The sequence below is a fragment of the Musa acuminata genome, chromosome BXJ2-4 (genome assembly GCF_036884655.1).
Source record: "Musa acuminata AAA Group cultivar baxijiao chromosome BXJ2-4, Cavendish_Baxijiao_AAA, whole genome shotgun sequence".
In the NCBI taxonomy this organism is placed as follows: domain Eukaryota; kingdom Viridiplantae; phylum Streptophyta; class Magnoliopsida; order Zingiberales; family Musaceae; genus Musa; species Musa acuminata.
Window position 1 is genome coordinate 8059740 of NC_088341.1, and position 17012 is coordinate 8076751.

Sequence of the window (17012 nt, forward strand, 5' to 3'; positions counted from 1 at the left end):
GATAAATCCGCGATATATATTGGTGGGAGTCTCAACCTAATGTGTTAGACATTATTTTCTTAGATGTAACTATATTGGTTACAGTAATATCCATGTACAACTACAATAATAATAAATATTTTTGTCATTTTTCGTGACAGGTATTATGTTGTTATCCAATTTTAATTTAGATAACAACATTTTTACGTGCACAATAAAATAAATAATCTTTTTCTCGTACGATTAATTGGGCCATTATAATTGTACACACTGATCCTCCCTTAACCCACGGAAGCTTTGCAAATTTAACCAGAAAAATCATTTAATTAAAATCGGATTCGGATCTGGATCGGACCTAACCTTAGCGGATCGGATCGAATAGGCGCCCATACCTGACTTAGGTACCACGACTACGTTCCCTTGGTTTCGGCTTCCGCCAAAACCTCCACTTCTTCCTTTAGCCGCCCGGCGCTATGGTTCGCAGGGCGAACACAACTGCGTTCTTCGTGTCTCCTCCTTCGATCCCGCTTCGTTCTCGAAGGTATTGTTGCTCACTTGGTGTCTTCCCATGTAATTATTCTTCTTTGTTCCTCCTTATGTTTTTTATTTAGGGCATGGATCGATTCTTTCGTTATCTTTGTATTGTTTAATTGCAAAGGATGGATTACGATCGTTGTGGTTTACAGCATCGAGTGTAGTTGGGTAATTGATAGTTTGTTCTGTATATGTTCCAGAGTGCAAACATAGCCTTCTCTGTTCGCAATATTCCTTTTTATGTTTTCTTCCTCTGACTTTTGCGTTCCTTATCTTTTGATCACACTATTATGTGATGGAATTAAACCAACAGAAACTTTAGAGCTTTATTAGGATTTAAATATGCCTAATGTTTTTTTTGTTGTGGTTGGTACCTGCAGTTTAACTTTGGGGATGAGATTTGTCTCTCACAATGGACACAAAACATTCAGCAGAAATGTTTAAGTAAGTTGAGGGTGCATAGTTGGATATTTTCTATTGCTGTATTCTTGTGAATCGTCAATTCAGTATGAATATGTGTTGTACAGGCATTTGGAGAAGCAAGGTGAAGTCCTCATGGAGGCGAATCGGCCGATGTCACATGAGCTACATCGGCTTCAGGTTTTTCATCTTTTTAGCATCTACCAGACTACTATGAAATTGGCTGATTATTATGATCTTGTTCATGTGAAGGTAGAGGAAGAAATGCTTATGCAGAAACTGTATGAGCTCATGTATATAAAAGGCCTGTTAAAAAAGGTACATTTGTTTATCATATATTTCTCAAAATTTACTACAAAATTATATTGCTGAAGTAGTATGTTAAAATCAATCAGATGAATTTTGGACTCATCTGGTGTCATGAATGAGAGATAACTCTTTCCTTTAAACTGTACTTGTTCTCAATTTTCGGTTATATTCTTATAGCAATTTGTCCATACCAGTATTTTAGTAATGGAGTTCCAGTTTCTGATTCTTAATTATGAAAGTTTGTTTATAACTTTGAGATTGTCTCTCTTGTAAAACATCAATTTTGTGTCATATTGAATTTTTGTCAACAACAATCAAAGAAGAATTTATCTTTTATTGTCATTTTCATAACTTCTTTTCAATTCAACATGTCCAAGTCATCGTTTAGAATTTCCATCTAATTCTTTTAACGACCAAGTTACAACATAATTTTGAGGCTTTTACATATTTTTTCTCGCATCTAGAAATCTGTTGTTGGTTCAAATATGAAATGTATTTTCCACAATCATATCCGGAAGAATATTTGTTAAGTGTGCTTCAATTTAGATCATTATTGCATTAAAGTTTTACATTAAATCAAAAAATTGCTATGGAAATACTGTTTATTTATGTGAATTGAAACTAAAAGGAACTGCACTTAAATTGGAAGTATACACAGCAAAATTATAAGATATGAACAGTCACGTTAAAGTGTTTTGTTGTGCTGTATACACATGGAACAATTAATCCTTGGGCAATGTAATCTATGACACAATTATCCTATAAGCATGGACAATATGCATAGACCTAAAAGACTCAGCTACTGTTAGGTATTATTGCACAAAGCTACAAATCTTCACGGTAGCATCCTTTCACTTCCTTAAAATGTGAATCATAATCAGTGGATCCGTCACCAACATAATCCTGCGGCAATGACCTTTCATGAACTGACCGTTTCATCACACAACTGGTTCTCAACAAAACATTCTTCAATAGATTATATAAGCAAAGTTCATCTCTTCTGTCTACGGAGATATTGAATGGTTCTTATTTTCTTTTGCAGGAAAAGAGAGGAGACAATGATTCAAGTATAGATGCAAATAAATCAATCTAGACAAATTGGTACACAGTGTAAGCAATCTTGATTCTATCACAAATCTCAGTGCTTGTGTTCTCTGTGTTCTATGAGATGCTATTGTCAGTTCCTCATTTCTGTTTGTGTAGCTTGGGGAGTCGTTCTTCATGATGATGGTTGGATTGGATGAGATCAAGAAGCTTAACAAAACATGTATCTACATTGCAATGTTCAACCACAGTGAAAGAGGCTTTATAGAAACAAAACCATTTGTCAAAGAGCTATCCAAAGCAGATTAAATCTCGATAGAAACAGCTACAGCTCAGTGTTTTTACCTTGTTCTGGGAACACATTTTTTCTTTGTACATAACAGAGAGAGAGAAATTTTACTGAGATCCAACTATTTTATGCTAATAAAGTGAAGTTTAGCACATTTATTTGCTCACAAGCAATTCCACTGACAAGTTAGTCATCTTGACCAGGAAGGGTGCTTTTATCCTAATCCAGGCTTACAAGCTGAGATCTCTTATGGGTAAATTCATGAAATGCACATTGGTCGCTTCAGAACACAAGCTGTAAGCTCTTTTCAGTTCATTGCTGTTTGTCCTCAAAATTTTCCCTATTGAGTAACATGCAATTGCTTGCCTCCTACTTAGAATGCAGTTGGAAATTCAAGCTACTACTGCTCCTGTTGTCGACATTGGACATTGGACCATCTCAAGATCTTTTGAGTTGACCTGATCCATCACTTCCTCAGTTGACCTCGCAAACAAACAAGAGAGTTCTTCCCAAGACTAGACTTGTACAGTAAGTCCCAAGAAATTTCTCATGTTTGGGATAAAAAGGTCCACAAGAAAACAAAATAATCATAAAAATAACGATAATAATCGATCATGATTATGAGTCAAGATATATTGATTTATATCCTTTCATCTCATTCCCGAGTATCAATTTTGGTCTTTATATATCCCTCGAATGTATTAAAGATATATTATAATAATAATAATTTGGGTCTCCGTTGGCCCCAAATTAATTGGTTCCCGGCCCGTGCATATAATTTTGAGTTGATCTGCTTTGACTCCACAATTCCTGGTCGCTTCCTCCAAATGCATGGAAACTATGCCACCACTCCCCCTCCCGTCAGTATATTTCGGATCGACGTCTCTTTCCCCTTCTTCCTACCTTCCTCCTTCCCTCCTCCCTCCTCCATGAACTTTATTCTTCACCTTCCTTTCTCCTCCTACATCGCAGTCTTGTCGTAGAAACCGCGAAGAAGTTTTGAGCTTTTGAGGCCTTTATTGGAAGCGAGCCCTTCACTCGGGACTTGGCTACAAGTAGCCACTGGAGAAGAGGAGGAAGGGGCCGAGGAGGCAGGATGGAGAGCTACCTGAACGAGAACTTCGGTGGGGTGAAGTCGAAGAACTCGACGGAGGAGTCGCTCGAGCGATGGCGGAAGCTCGTCGGCGTCGTCAAGAACCCCAAGCGCCGCTTCCGCTTCACCGCCAACCTCTCCAAGCGCTCCGAGGCCGCCGCCATGAAGCGCTCGAACCATGTACGCGTACACCCCCGCTTTACATTCTCGATCGTGGTTGGCACTTTGTTAGAGCTGAAATTGACATACCCTGTTTCATCCATCATCTTAAGCTTTTAATTTGATGTGTAAACATGAACCTTAACATGATATGGCCATCTTGCTAGCCCACATCTTGATAGTCCTTGTTTAATTCGTATCATTCATGTTTTACTTCTGTTTTTGACTCTGTTTAGGGTTGATTTCAGAGTTGCCACATAATCATGCATTTATTTAGATATTCTTTTTAGAGAACAGTAGAAATAGTTTTTTTTCATGGTTTAGCTCCTAAAAGTGAAAAAGTCTTTTAGGTTTAATGTTGCAACAACACCTCTAATAATCATCCTAGATTAATTTCCTTGGAAGCATCCTTTTTCTGAGGTTGCTGTATGGCTGCAGTTGATCTGAGCTTTACAAGCCGATCCACAAGCGTGGCTTGAAATTAATCTGGTGCCTAGAAGAAGATCAATATTTGGTTGTTGTATGGTTGATCGAGTTTAGTTTCAAACCAAGCTGAGTTGAGCCTGTATCAAAGAGCTCGTTAGTGAAAACCATGCTTCGCCCATACCTCCCATGAGCCTCAGTTAGGTTTGCTTTAGTTTATTTAATTGATCTTTATTACTTATATACATTAACTTTTCAATGATGAAAGATAAGTGTTTTTTTATAATAACTTAAAAGGTACATGCAACAAAACACATAAAATAGAAATTACAGTTGGGATGCTACTTTGTGATCTTTGGCGACTAGAATTTGAATCATGAAAACAACCTCTTTGCTTAAAGGGTGAAACCACATATATTAACTCATCCCAAAGTCCTCATCGTTAGGTGCTTGTGCTTTGGTACAATTACTGAAATAGAATTTTTAGATGATATGTAATATACCTAGTCATAATATTTTGTTTTAAGAATGAGTCGTATCAATTTTTTTATATCAACAAATCCTTTACTATGAGAGCTTCCTTACCAGTGTTATACATTTTGTCTTATGAAAATTGCCTCGTGTGTTAAAAGAACTACAAAACCAACAAACATAAAAGAACTCATTGATTTCTGAGTCAACTACATCATCCATCCATTACAACCATTTTGATGTAATTCGAGGATATATACATGTAATACACACATACGGGCTGGCATGCAAACACAAATACAAAGACACACACATATATTTGAGCCAATTCTAGTCTGATCATGCATAGCTATGTTCAAGCCTGAACCACGCTTGAAATTAATTTCTAGTCTATAGTATCATTGAGGATCATCTTGTGTATACTCAAACCAAGCTTAATTACTGGCCCTAGACTTCAGTTGTGCTTTCTGTCCTTCAATTGATATCGCTGATAGAATATTTCATTTGACATACTCCAAAAGTTAATGAACCTAATTATTCTACTTTGCTTGCTGAAACTTGATGAACTTCAAATCGTTGTACATCTTCAGTCCTTGCTTGTTGGATTTAGAATACTAATCCCTCACAAAGAGACTTAGCTCCATATCTGCATGGTCACTGACTGTAGCAGTGAGAGATATGCTACAACCTATATAATGTTGCCCGTTCACTATAAGTCTGGCATTTATTTTATGTACAACAATTTTCTTTCTCCATAGGGAGACTGATTAGTTATTTTTTCTTTTCCAGGAGAAATTGCGAGTAGCTGTTTTGGTTTCAAAAGCCGCATTGCAATTTATTCATGGTAATCCGTTGTTGATACTGAGATGTAGTCATAAAGTTGGCATGGTGACATAGTTTCTTTTCTTGGCTTCAAAGATGTTTTTGTTTCTACAATCTTTTCTTACAATTTTGCATTAACAAATGTGTTTAGGTATCGCATTGCATAGTGAGTACATTGTGCCTGATGAAGTGAAGAAAGCAGGCTTCCAAATTTGCCCTGATGAATTGGGTTCCATAGTTGAAGGCCATGATGTGAAGAAGTTGAAAGTCCATGGTGGTGTTAATGGTATTGCGGACAAACTTTCAACATCAACAACAAATGGACTAATTGCTACAGAGGAGAGTTTGAAACACAGGCAAGATATTTATGGAGTAAATAAATTTACTGAAAGCCAGGTTCGGAGTTTTTGGATATTTGTTTGGGAAGCACTTCAAGACATGACTCTCATAATTCTTGCTGTGTGTGCTTGTATATCCCTTATTGTTGGCATTGCCACAGAAGGATGGCCAAAAGGTGCACATGATGGACTTGGCATTGTGGCTAGCATACTGTTGGTTGTCTTTGTTACTGCAACTAGTGATTACCGACAATCTTTACAGTTCAAAGATTTGGATAAGGAGAAGAAGAAGATATCTGTACAGGTTACACGTGATGGCTTCAGACAGAAGATTTCAATATATGATCTTCTTCCTGGTGATCTAGTGCATCTTGCAATTGGAGATCAAGTTCCTGCTGATGGGTTATTCATGTCTGGATTTTCCTTATTGATCAATGAATCCAGTTTAACAGGAGAGAGTGAACCTGTCAATGTGAATGCTGACAATCCATTTCTTTTATCTGGAACTAAAGTCCAAGATGGATCTTGTAAAATGCTGGTAACTACAGTTGGCATGAGATCACAATGGGGTAAGTTGATGGCCACCCTTAGTGAAGGAGGAGATGATGAAACTCCATTGCAGGTCAAACTGAACGGAGTTGCCACTATCATAGGGAAAATTGGCTTGGTATTTGCAGTTGTGACATTTGCAGTGCTTGCTGAAGGACTAATCAAACATAAGTTTCAACATGGTTCATACTTGAGCTGGTCAGCAGATGATGCATTAGAGTTGCTGGAGTATTTTGCTGTTGGAGTCACTATTGTAGTGGTTGCAGTTCCTGAAGGATTGCCTTTAGCTGTAACCTTGAGCCTTGCTTTTGCCATGAAAAAGATGATGAATGACAGAGCACTGGTCCGCCATCTTGCTGCTTGTGAAACTATGGGTTCAGCTACATCTATTTGCAGTGACAAGACAGGTACACTGACAACCAATCACATGACTGTTGTGAAAGCTTGCATATGTGGGAATATCAAGGAGGTTAATAATCATGAAGAAATAAAACATGTTTGCTCCCAGGTTCCAGATGTTGCTCTAAAAGTACTCATGCAATCCATCTTTTATAACACTGGCGGTGAAGTTGTTATCAACCAAGCTGGAAAACTTGAAATACTTGGAACGCCAACTGAGACTGCTCTGTTGGAATTTGGATTGTTTCTAGGTGGGGATTTCCAGGTTGCACGTCAGGAGACTAAGATTGTCAAAGTGGAACCATTTAATTCTGAAAAGAAGAAAATGGGAGTGGTTCTCCAGCTTCCAGGAGGAGGATACAGAGCCCATTGTAAAGGTGCTTCAGAAATTATATTGGCTGCTTGTGATAAGGTTTTAGATTCTGCAGGTAACACTGTCCTGCTTGATGAATCAACATTCAGTCAACTCAAGAGTACTATAGAAAGTTTTGCCAGTGAGGCTCTCCGTACACTGTGCCTTGCTTACATGGAAATTGAGAATGGTTTCACAGCTGATGAACAAATCCCTATTAATGGATTCACTTGTATTGGAATTGTTGGCATCAAAGATCCTGTTCGTCCAGGTGTAAAAGATTCGGTTGCAATTTGCAGGTCTGCCGGAATTACTGTGAGAATGGTTACAGGGGATAACATAAACACTGCAAAGGCTATTGCTCGAGAATGTGGTATTCTTACTGATGATGGGGTTGCTATTGAAGGTCCAGACTTCAGGAGTAAGAGTCTGGAGGAAATGATGGATTTAATACCAAGACTTCAGGTTCTATTTCTCATACATTATCATTAAAAACATTCTTTTGATTAGTGGATTTTTTTTTCTTATTATCTCTCTAATCTATTAACTTACCAGGTGATGGCTAGATCTTCACCAATGGATAAACATACCTTGGTGAAACATCTGCGCACCATGTTCAATGAAGTTGTTGCTGTGACTGGTGATGGCACAAACGACGCTCCAGCACTTCACGAGGCAGATATTGGGCTTGCAATGGGAATTGCAGGAACTGAGGTAGTGTTTGTGACATATCCAAGTTATAGATATTAATTGTTTTGGTACTGTGGAAATTAAAGTAGTATTTTTTTTTTCTGACCTAATATTTAAGCATATTGCTTTTGGTGGAGCATGTAAGATAAGTGTCCATGCCTTTTGGTGTCCACCTATTTCTCATGGTAGGATCCAAGATGGGTCAAAGTATGTAGTCTTATTTTTGTTAAAAAGGTCTTTTTATGACTTGGGCCTTGATTACACTCCTAAATTACATATTCATAATCTTTGATAAATTTAGTTGTGCCCTAGCTTCATAAGTTCTCTTTGTTGTGGTTCAACTATTTATGGTCAAGGAGCCCAGTTACTGTTAATGCCATAAATTGCAGTATCTCTTAGTCTATTGCATAGTTGAGTTTTAGTTAATCTTATCATGAATTTGTTCGCAAAATACTGTGATATGCAGGTGGCTAAAGAAAGTGCTGATGTTATTATTCTTGATGACAACTTCTCAACTATTGTAACTGTGGCAAAATGGGGACGTTCAGTGTACATAAACATTCAAAAGTTTGTGCAGTTTCAGCTGACTGTTAATGTTGTTGCTTTAATTGTAAACTTCTCCTCAGCCTGCATAACTGGTAAAGTTAGCCCTTTAAACGGTATCAAGTTCCGGTGTACCTCAAAATTCTCTCTCATTGTTCTTTTCATTTGCCTGTTCTGTATTAGGACATGCTCCGCTAACTGCCGTTCAACTGCTCTGGGTGAACATGATTATGGATACACTTGGGGCACTCGCATTAGCCACTGAGCCACCAAATGATGAATTGATGAAAAGATCTCCTGTTGGAAGAAAAGGCGGTTTTATTAGTAACACAATGTGGAGGAACATCCTAGGACAAGCCTTGTACCAGTTCATTGTGATATGGTATCTCCAGAGAGAAGGGAAAGGGCTGTTTCAACTTGAGGGCCCTGATTCTGATCTTGCACTAAACACTCTTATTTTCAATTCCTTCGTCTTTTGTCAGGTAAACTGATAAATTTCATGTTTATTGTTCTTTGTTTTACTACCTGTTTGAAAGAATATGATAAATACTAAAAGACATTGTCCATAATTTTTATTTTATGAAACAAATTCCTGATTTCTTCAGCACATGAGATAAACCTGCATATGGAAAACTAACTTTTAGCATTTTTATACCATAATTTAAGAACCAGTTGTCTGTAAACTGCTATTTAGATGAACAGTCACTCTAATTCAGACGAGGACCTCATTTTGGACCCAAGAGCTTCCATATCATCTACATGCTTGAAAGACATGAAAATGGATGCGGCTGTTGATACACCAATGTAGTTGACTATAACTTTATCAATAAACTTGACAAAATTATTTCAGTTGGGTCTGCACCATTTATTATGTCAGTCATTTTAATTGGATATAGAACATCAATTATGCAGAAGACTTCTGCAGCATCTTTTATATCATTAGAGGCCAAAAAGTGACGTAACATACCAATCTCAAAATCTCGAGTCAATCTGAACTTGGGAGCTTGTCATGCAGGTATTCAATGAGATCAGCTGCAGAGAAATGGAAAAGATCGATGTGTTCCATGGCATATTGGAGAATTATGTATTCGTGGCTGTCATCACCTGTACCATCATCTTCCAGTTCATAATCGTTCAGTTCCTTGGAGAATTCGCGAACACCACTCCGTTGACTTTATATCAGTGGTTTGCCTGTCTGTTCATTGGGTTTCTTGGTATGCCTATTTCTGCTGCCATCAAGATGGTTCCTGTGGGTTCCAAGTAAGGAATCAGAGTCTTAGGAGATTTCCCTAATCATCTAACAACAGATTTTTGTGTGTCAATAGCTATCTCCATGGATTTTGTAATGTTGTCGATTGTAGAGGATACCATGGAGCCAGTTGCAAGAACATTCTATAAAAACATAAGAATAATTTCAACTGTCTTTTCGATGCTTTTGTTTTTTCTCTTAACCTTTATGGCAGAGGCAACTGTTTTTATTCAAAGTGCAATTTGATGTGAATTCAAGGATGTAGTCCTCAAAACTGATTGTATCATATGTGGAATGCATGCTTTCAATAGGTAAATGTTTGGGATATATATATATATATATCTTCGTATGCAAGTGACAAATGTAAGTCGTAATGTCTTAACTATTTATGATCGTTTTTCGTCATTGAATTCTATATAAAATAATTTTTTATATAAATAAAATATATTTAAATTTTTATTTATAATTTTTATGATGTAAAAGTCTTATTTACGTAAGATAATACTCGAATTCGAGGAATCTTATCCAATAGCACAGCTCTTATTCTCGATACATGGCATCAAATCCGAGCTGTTGCCAACCCTCCTCCCTCTCCATTCCATCCGCCTGTGTTTTCCTTCTCGACTTGTCTCCTCTGTTTTGGTATTCCTTCCATTACCATTAAAATGCACGCTCTTGACGCCACCAAAACCGCTAAAGGCAACTGTCAACCGTTTCCCTTCTCCCATCTTTTCCCATAACTCTCTCTCTCTCTCTCTCTCTCTCTCTCTCTCTCTCTTCGTCGCCGATGGCGTCGCTGAGCCCCGGCGTCCTCCTCAGGCTCCTCCAAGACGAAAAATCATCCTCCAACCCCCCACGCCGCCCGCTCCACGCCACCCCGGCCGTCCTCCAGATCACCGGCATCGTTCCCGCCGTCGCCGGCCCCGACCTCTGCCCCGACAAAGGCTTCTACATCAAGGTCTCCGACTCCTCCCACTCCATCTACGTCTCCCTCCCTGCCGACCTCAATGACCTCATCCTCGCCGACCGCCTCCAGCTCGGCCAACTCATCCAGGTGCGCCGCCTCGAGCCCGCCTCCCCTGTTCCCGTGCTCCGTGACTTCCGCCTCCTCGCCGGCCGCCACCCCTGCCTCCACGACACCGTCGACCTCATTTGCGCCGCCCCGGCTGCTTCTTCGAGCGCCACCCCTCCTCTGCCCCCACCCGAGAAGAAGAAGCGGCAGCTGCATTCGAGGTCCCACTCGAGCGTGGGGGACCGGATCAGCGAGGTCGGCATGAGCTCCCCGTCCTTCGCCCCTTCGCCCACGAACCGAGCGGCGAAGAGACGAGAGAGGAGGAGCTCGGACGCCCTGCACGAGCTGCAGAAGTTTACCGTTCCGTGCATGGATGAAGATACCTACGACTCCGACGACTCGAGATTCTCCTGCACTTCGTCTCCCGCGTCGTCGAGATTCTCTTACGCCTCGTCTTCCTTCTCGTCGCCGTCTCCCTGCACAACGAAGGCGAGGAAAAGCTGGCACGCCTCAGGGAGGATCACCGAGCGGAGAAGAGAGGCGAAACCCACAGTTCAGAGTCGAAGCGCAAGTGTAAGCTTAGCAGCTGCCATTCCTTCTCCTCATTCCCTGAAGAACTCTGTCGATTTGCTGCCAAATGATTGATTGCTCTGCTCCATGACCTTGATAGGTTTCTCCGAGTAGGTTAGCTCACCATGCAAGGTTGATGCCGAAAGATGATGCACCAGCAGCTTTCCAAAGAAACACCGAGAAGGCTCTCAAAGTGCTTGGTAATTCCGGTAAGTGGAAGCTCCCTGGTTCAGATAAAGCAAGCACAGAAATCTCTTCCACGACGACGACCTCCTTCTGCTCATCGGATGGCGGCGTCCTCTGGGCTTCGCTGCCTCCAAACTTGATGAGGCATGGGAAGGTACTCCATTCACTATATGTCTTTCTCCTCGAGATGTCAGTGATGACCCCATGGATTGATTCACTTGTGCAGGAGGTCGTAAGGCAGCGAGATTCATCACTGCAAGCTGCCATCGACGCGTTGCTGGAGGCATCTGCCGCAGATAAACTGATCGAGTGCTTGAGGCAAGTGAGCATTAGATTTCCAGAAGTTGAGAGTCTCTGTAAACATGTCATGTGTTTTTTTACTTGGCATTTGCAGCACGTACTCAGAGCTGCAGTCCGACAAGGATGGCGATCCACAGCTCATGGTCAACAGGTTCTTGAACTTTCACCATACGCTGGGGCAGACCAGATTAATCGCTCAGTCATTAGAAAGATCGACCCAGCCGAGTTCATGCAACTACAACCCTGCTTCGGCCAGATCAGTGGGCAAGGTTGCAGCAGAGAGAAAAAGCTGCGCCACCTCGTGGGTCAAAGCAGCTCTGGAGTCGGATCTTGTACGATTCCCCACGCAGGTAAAGGCTCTTCCTGAGACTTCGGAAGCACCACCAAGTCATGGAGGAAGAACAAAGAATAGTTTGGCCAAGGGGAGCAGCCTGCTGCTGGCGTCGAACACATTGCAGCACGAGTACAACAGATGGTTTCTGAGATACATCGACAAGTTTCTGGATTCAATCCAGAGCAAAACCGGATACGATGGATGCGAGCTGGAAGTGGCAGGTTTGCTGTGCCAGTTAAAGCGAGTCGATGGCTGGTTAAACAGCATCACCAGCAAGGAGATCAGCTCGTGGCCGAGGGACAGACTCAGAGATGGCGTGCTGTCGGAGGAGGACGAAGCTGAAGCATGCGAGAGAGTGCGAAGGAAGATATACAACGTGCTTCTGCGGCATGTGGAGAGTGCTGCCATTGCTCTGGAAAGCATGAGCACACCTGATGAGGAGCAAGACAGGGAGCTGATGCTAAGTTCGTAGCAGAACCAGCATGAGCAAGACAGGAAGATTAATCGGTACAACATGTTGGCTTTTGTTGCCTGTGATGGTCTCTGTCTCCTGATCTTTCATCCAAACAAGACAGACATCTGGATCATTAATTCACTTCATTCTCTACATGAATCTGCATGCTGTTAATGATGGTAACATGATGAGGATGAGAAGAGAGAAGATAATTCCAAAGAATTTATGAGAGTAGCATGATTCTTAGCACATTGAGCTTCTTGTCTCTTCATTCGGGCTTGCCTCATGAATTCTCTCCTAAACAATAAAAGAGAAAACCATCTTCATCCAGGAAGCTTCATTTCAACCTCTTCTTAGTTCCTGGCAATACAAGCTACTGTAGAACGAATGCAGTGATCCTAACATACATTTTCGGAATCTTCTATTTCTTGCTACAGATAAGAGGGAGTTTGTTAGTAATCCTTTATAATGATAAAATATATAATAGAACTAATTAGATTCTGATGATAAATATTAATTAATAAAAAGAAATTTCATATTATAATATGATTCCTTAAGAGATACGGAGGAGCTTTTCTATTAATTTATTCTAGACTCTCTGTTCTGATTTATAAATAGACATGACCTTTAGGGACTTAAAAACGTATGTCATAAAAAATATTGTTGATAGATTATAGTTTCTTTCTTAATCTTCCTAATTCATAAATCTAAATGGTCATGTAAAAAGATAGAAAAAGAGAAGACTGTGAGTTTAATTCTCTTTGATAGTGGTTTTAGATCTAAAAATAATATTCAGATCACTCAGATATCTTTTTCAATGACATCCAAAAATACATATAGTAAAATAGGTATAATGTTATTTAATTTTAATCCTAATATAAAATTTTTTCACATTACATATATATATATTATAATAGATTTTGAAGCTTAGCCCGGAGAGCAATGACTCGTACAGACCTCATGATTCCATCACCTCCTCCTGCAAAAGACCTGCACCTGTCGTCCATCAAAAGCTACAGGAGAATTGTCAGCATCAGAAATATTTGATGTTTAGTTTCATCATTTCCAATCCCCCACCCACCCGACACCCTCTACATCCCAAATCTTATTGTAGATAACAAAGGTTCCATGTCCAAAACGAAACTTCCCAGTCAAAAACACACGACATTGATGCTTGTCCATGTCAACTCGTTATCTCTACATTTATGCCTTGCAGAAAACAGAGCAGGAGAGAGACAGAGACTTGTCACTGCTCCACGGTGGACAATGAACGTATGGAGACACTTTAGATTTTGAATGCACTCCGACAACATAGAAAACAGGATTAGCTGCTTCATCTTTTCAGATGTAGAGTGCTTGTCAGGAGACATACACTGAACCAATCCATGAAGCAGAAGCTCTCCGACATCAGTATCTATCACTCATGCTCGTGGCCTAATTGGATTAAGATGCAATGGATGGAAGAACACAACAACAAAAAATATAGCAGTAGGTGGATTAGTCTTACCAAATCTTCCAATGAACACAGTATCAGCAAAGATTTGATGCTGTCTCTTCTCCAACAATACCAAGTGTGCTGATGAATAGATTAAAACCCTAGCTGGGAACCTTCCTGCCGATATAAAAGACATTAAGAAAAGATTTGGTGAGGTTTTATATTTCATGTGTTCTTCTGTACTCCATTTTGAGCTTGAATTAAGAATCCACATGTTGTCACCAACCTCAACATCCAACCACTGGAAGAATTGTTTGGGTTAGATGATAGGTAGATTTATTTGGATTCAGTAGACATTTTGAGTTGAGTTCTGACTAAAGATATGTATGTATACCTTTGTCATCCCTAATCATAAACAATGAAATTAAATCCTATGATACCAAACAACATAATCTGTTCATAGGTCTTAAACCACATGATTCAAAGTATTTAAACAACCCAACAATTACAATCCTTCTTCTTCTTCTTCTTCTTCTTTTTGTCTCCAACACACTACTAATATAAGCTGTCCATAGCATGCAGACTGAGGAAGTTTCACCCGTAACTTCCACCGCAGTGGCGCGAGATCAGCTCAACGGAGCTGTTGGGCACGTGTCACCAGATGTGCGCCTCTGGGCACCTCCATCACGAATCACGGAGCAGGTGACAGCCGACCCACGGAAGCATCACATGCCGACACCTTTTTTTCCCCCTTTAATTTTCTTTTTTCTTTGCAACGAATAAATATTTAAAGAAAGAAAAGAGAGCCTTTTTTTTTCCTTTGCTTTTATAAGATGTATTTACATCGTCCCAGCTAATGCTTGACCGCCACGTGTCTATGCTCGTACTAGTGCGTCGCCGTCTACAGGGAGCGCCGAACAGCCACGTGTCGTCCTCTGCTGGGAATAATCGATCAGCTTCGTGGTCGGTCGTCGCAAAAGCTCGATCAACGCTTCCGCCTGCTTAATTATTTTTTGAATTAAGTAAAATTAGATAAAAGAATAATAAAATTGACGAAGGAAGTGAGGTGAGGTTACCGACCTTGTCCTTGGTCTTCTTGGAGGAGGACTGGGAGAGGGCGATGAGCGGCGGGATAGCGCCCTCGCGGATGACCATCTTCCGGTAGGCGGCGCTTTCCTCGCAGATCTCCAGCAGCGAAAGCATCGCCACCTCCTTCTGGCGCTGGCTTCCCACTTCCACCATCTCCACGAGCACCGGGACACCGCCCTCCTCCACCGCCGACGCTCGGCCCTCCGGCTCCGACAGCAGCCGGTGCAGCACGTACGCCGCCTTGTCCACCATCTCGGACTCCGGGTCGGCCATTAGGTCTAGCAGCGGGCGCACCACCCCTGCCTCGACGGCCCGGGCCTTGTTCTCCTTCGCGGCCAGGAGGGTGAAGAGGGCGGTGGCGGCGTCCTTCTTCCCGCGGGAGCCGCCGGTCTCGAGGAGGGCGACGAGGGGCGGGATGGCGCCGGAGCGGCCGATGACGGCCCGGAGGTCGTCGAGCTGGGCGAGGCGGAGGAGGGCGCAGGCGGCGTTCTCCCGGGCGGCGGGAGTGCCGGAGCGGAGGGCGCGGACGAGGTAACGGACGGCGCCGGCGGCGGCGATGGGCCCCTTGTTCTCGTCGCAGAGGGAGAGGTTGAGGATGGCGGTCACGCCGTGCTCCTGCAGCTGCGGGTCCGGGTGTGAGAGGAGGGCGACGAGCGGGACGACGGCGCCGGCGCGGGCGATGCGGAGGCGGTTCTCGGTGCTGTGCTTGGCGAGGAGGCGGAGCTCCATTGCGGCGCGGCGCCGGGACTCGACGGAGGGGGACCCGAGGTCGGAGATGAGGCCGCGGACCTCCTCGTCGGAGTAGTAGTCGGAGGCGAGAAGGCGGCGGAGGGAGGAAGCGCCGTTGCCGGAGGCGGAGCATTCGCTGTTGCAGTCGCTGAAGGCGCCGGAAGAGCCGGCGCCGTCGCTGTAGCTCCGCCTCGCGTGGCGGCCAAACTCCGGCGGGTTCTCCATCAGCATCATTGCAATCGGATGAAACCCCCAATCCAACTCGAGAAGGAAGCGAATGATATGATATGCTTCGTTGCCTTTTGGGAAGAGGGTAAAGCAAGCATACTATAGCAGTAGTATAAATAGGCCGATCGCCATGGCGGGGCTTTGGGAAGAGGGTAGAGCGTTCGAAGCTCGCACGTGGGACCCAGGTGTCGGCGTACGGGCGTCTCCCTGGCGGGCGCACGTGGGGAGGCCCGGCTCGGGCGGTGCGGTTTAATCGCGTACGACCGAAGACGGTCGAACCGGGTCGGTGGTTTGTTCTGCCCTTTTCAAGTGCAAGACGCTTGCGAGGAACGTAACCCCGGGAGACACCCACGCGCCTCCTACCCTCATCATGATTGGAGAGACACTTGAGGTCTGGCATGGGACCCATCGGAGCTTTTCTCAAGTCCATCATCCATTGCACTTGAATTAACCAAAGCATCGAGCTTAGATTTGATCCATTAGCTCAAACTTATTAGTTGATTTCTTATCTTAACATCAAGTCTTTGGGTTAAGCCGTGTGCTCATCGAGGGTTGAGTTTTATGATTATTTTAGGCTTGAAATGCAAGGATAGAGACAAAATTACTCAAAAGCATGATCTCTAAGCATTCATTTTGGGTGTTATTAGAGTGACCATAAGCATTAATCATCTTAATACATTGGAGCTTTTGAGTGGTACATTATTGGTTGAGCCTATAGGATAGTACCTTGTATCATATTATTGGTTGAGTTGGATAGTACCTTGTATAAATTCGTTGTTGGGATATGTTACATGAATACTTATTTGTGTGGACTTTTGAGAGCAATGAGACTATCGCAGATCCTTTATTATATTACTATTCAAATCTTACAAGGTTTATTATTATATTTTGTATTGTCTATTAAATATTTGATAAAATATCTAATTACGAGATCTCAAAGTTTAAAACTTCTACTAATATGTTTTTTCTTTTACAAATCCTTAGGATATTGACTCTTTGCGGACGAATGTGT

The 17012-nt window shown here is 42.0% G+C and overlaps 2 protein-coding genes across 5 annotated transcripts; one reads left to right on the forward strand and one right to left on the reverse strand.

Moving 5' to 3' along the window:
* The first annotated feature begins 415 nt into the window (after positions 1 to 415).
* LOC103981149 (calcium-transporting ATPase 10, plasma membrane-type) lies at positions 416 to 9915 on the forward strand. Of its 3 annotated transcripts, none has more exons than XM_065103534.1 (15): positions 416 to 520; positions 894 to 957; positions 1041 to 1113; positions 1186 to 1251; positions 2285 to 2352; positions 2446 to 2616; positions 2779 to 2871; positions 2953 to 3103; positions 3548 to 3848; positions 5511 to 5565; positions 5695 to 7646; positions 7737 to 7895; positions 8338 to 8509; positions 8598 to 8896; positions 9430 to 9915. In XM_065103534.1, exons 9-15 carry the CDS (start codon positions 3672 to 3674, stop codon positions 9676 to 9678), a joined length of 3063 nt encoding a protein of 1020 aa, XP_064959606.1. In that variant the 5' UTR covers positions 416 to 520; positions 894 to 957; positions 1041 to 1113; positions 1186 to 1251; positions 2285 to 2352; positions 2446 to 2616; positions 2779 to 2871; positions 2953 to 3103; positions 3548 to 3671; the 3' UTR covers positions 9679 to 9915. The 3 variants fall into 3 exon arrangements, with proteins under 3 accessions (XP_064959606.1, XP_064959607.1, XP_064959608.1); XM_065103535.1 differs by having other exon boundaries at positions 2960 to 3103; XM_065103536.1 differs by having other exon boundaries at positions 1190 to 1251; positions 2446 to 2871.
* A 4429-nt stretch (positions 9916 to 14344) lies between these two features.
* On the reverse strand, positions 14345 to 16408 carry LOC103981150 (U-box domain-containing protein 4-like). Of its 2 annotated transcripts, none has more exons than XM_018824885.2 (2): positions 15035 to 16408; positions 14345 to 14955 (listed from the first exon to the last, which is right to left on the reverse strand). In XM_018824885.2, exons 1-2 carry the CDS (start codon positions 16004 to 16006, stop codon positions 14830 to 14832), a joined length of 1098 nt encoding a protein of 365 aa, XP_018680430.2. In that variant the 5' UTR covers positions 16007 to 16408; the 3' UTR covers positions 14345 to 14829. The 2 variants fall into 2 exon arrangements, with proteins under 2 accessions (XP_018680430.2, XP_009396044.3); XM_009397769.3 differs by having other exon boundaries at positions 14350 to 14952.
* Positions 16409 to 17012: the final 604 nt, after the last annotated feature.

Excerpts from the sequence above, each read along its gene's own strand:
- LOC103981149 (XM_065103534.1), top strand. The coding sequence starts at position 3,672 with ATGGAGAGCTACCTGAACGAGAACTTCGGTGGGGTGAAGTCGAAGAAC. Across the intron at positions 3,849-5,510 it reads CCATGAAGCGCTCGAACCAT|GAGAAATTGCGAGTAGCTGT; the intron begins GTACGCGTACAC and ends TTTCTTTTCCAG. Across the intron at positions 8,897-9,429 it reads ATTCCTTCGTCTTTTGTCAG|GTATTCAATGAGATCAGCTG; the intron begins GTAAACTGATAA and ends CTTGTCATGCAG.
- LOC103981150 (XM_018824885.2), bottom strand. The coding sequence starts at position 16,006 with ATGATGCTGATGGAGAACCCGCCGGAGTTTGGCCGCCACGCGAGGCGG. Across the intron at positions 14,956-15,034 it reads CCAAGAAGACCAAGGACAAG|CAGGCGGAAGCGTTGATCGA; the intron begins GTCGGTAACCTC and ends AAAATAATTAAG.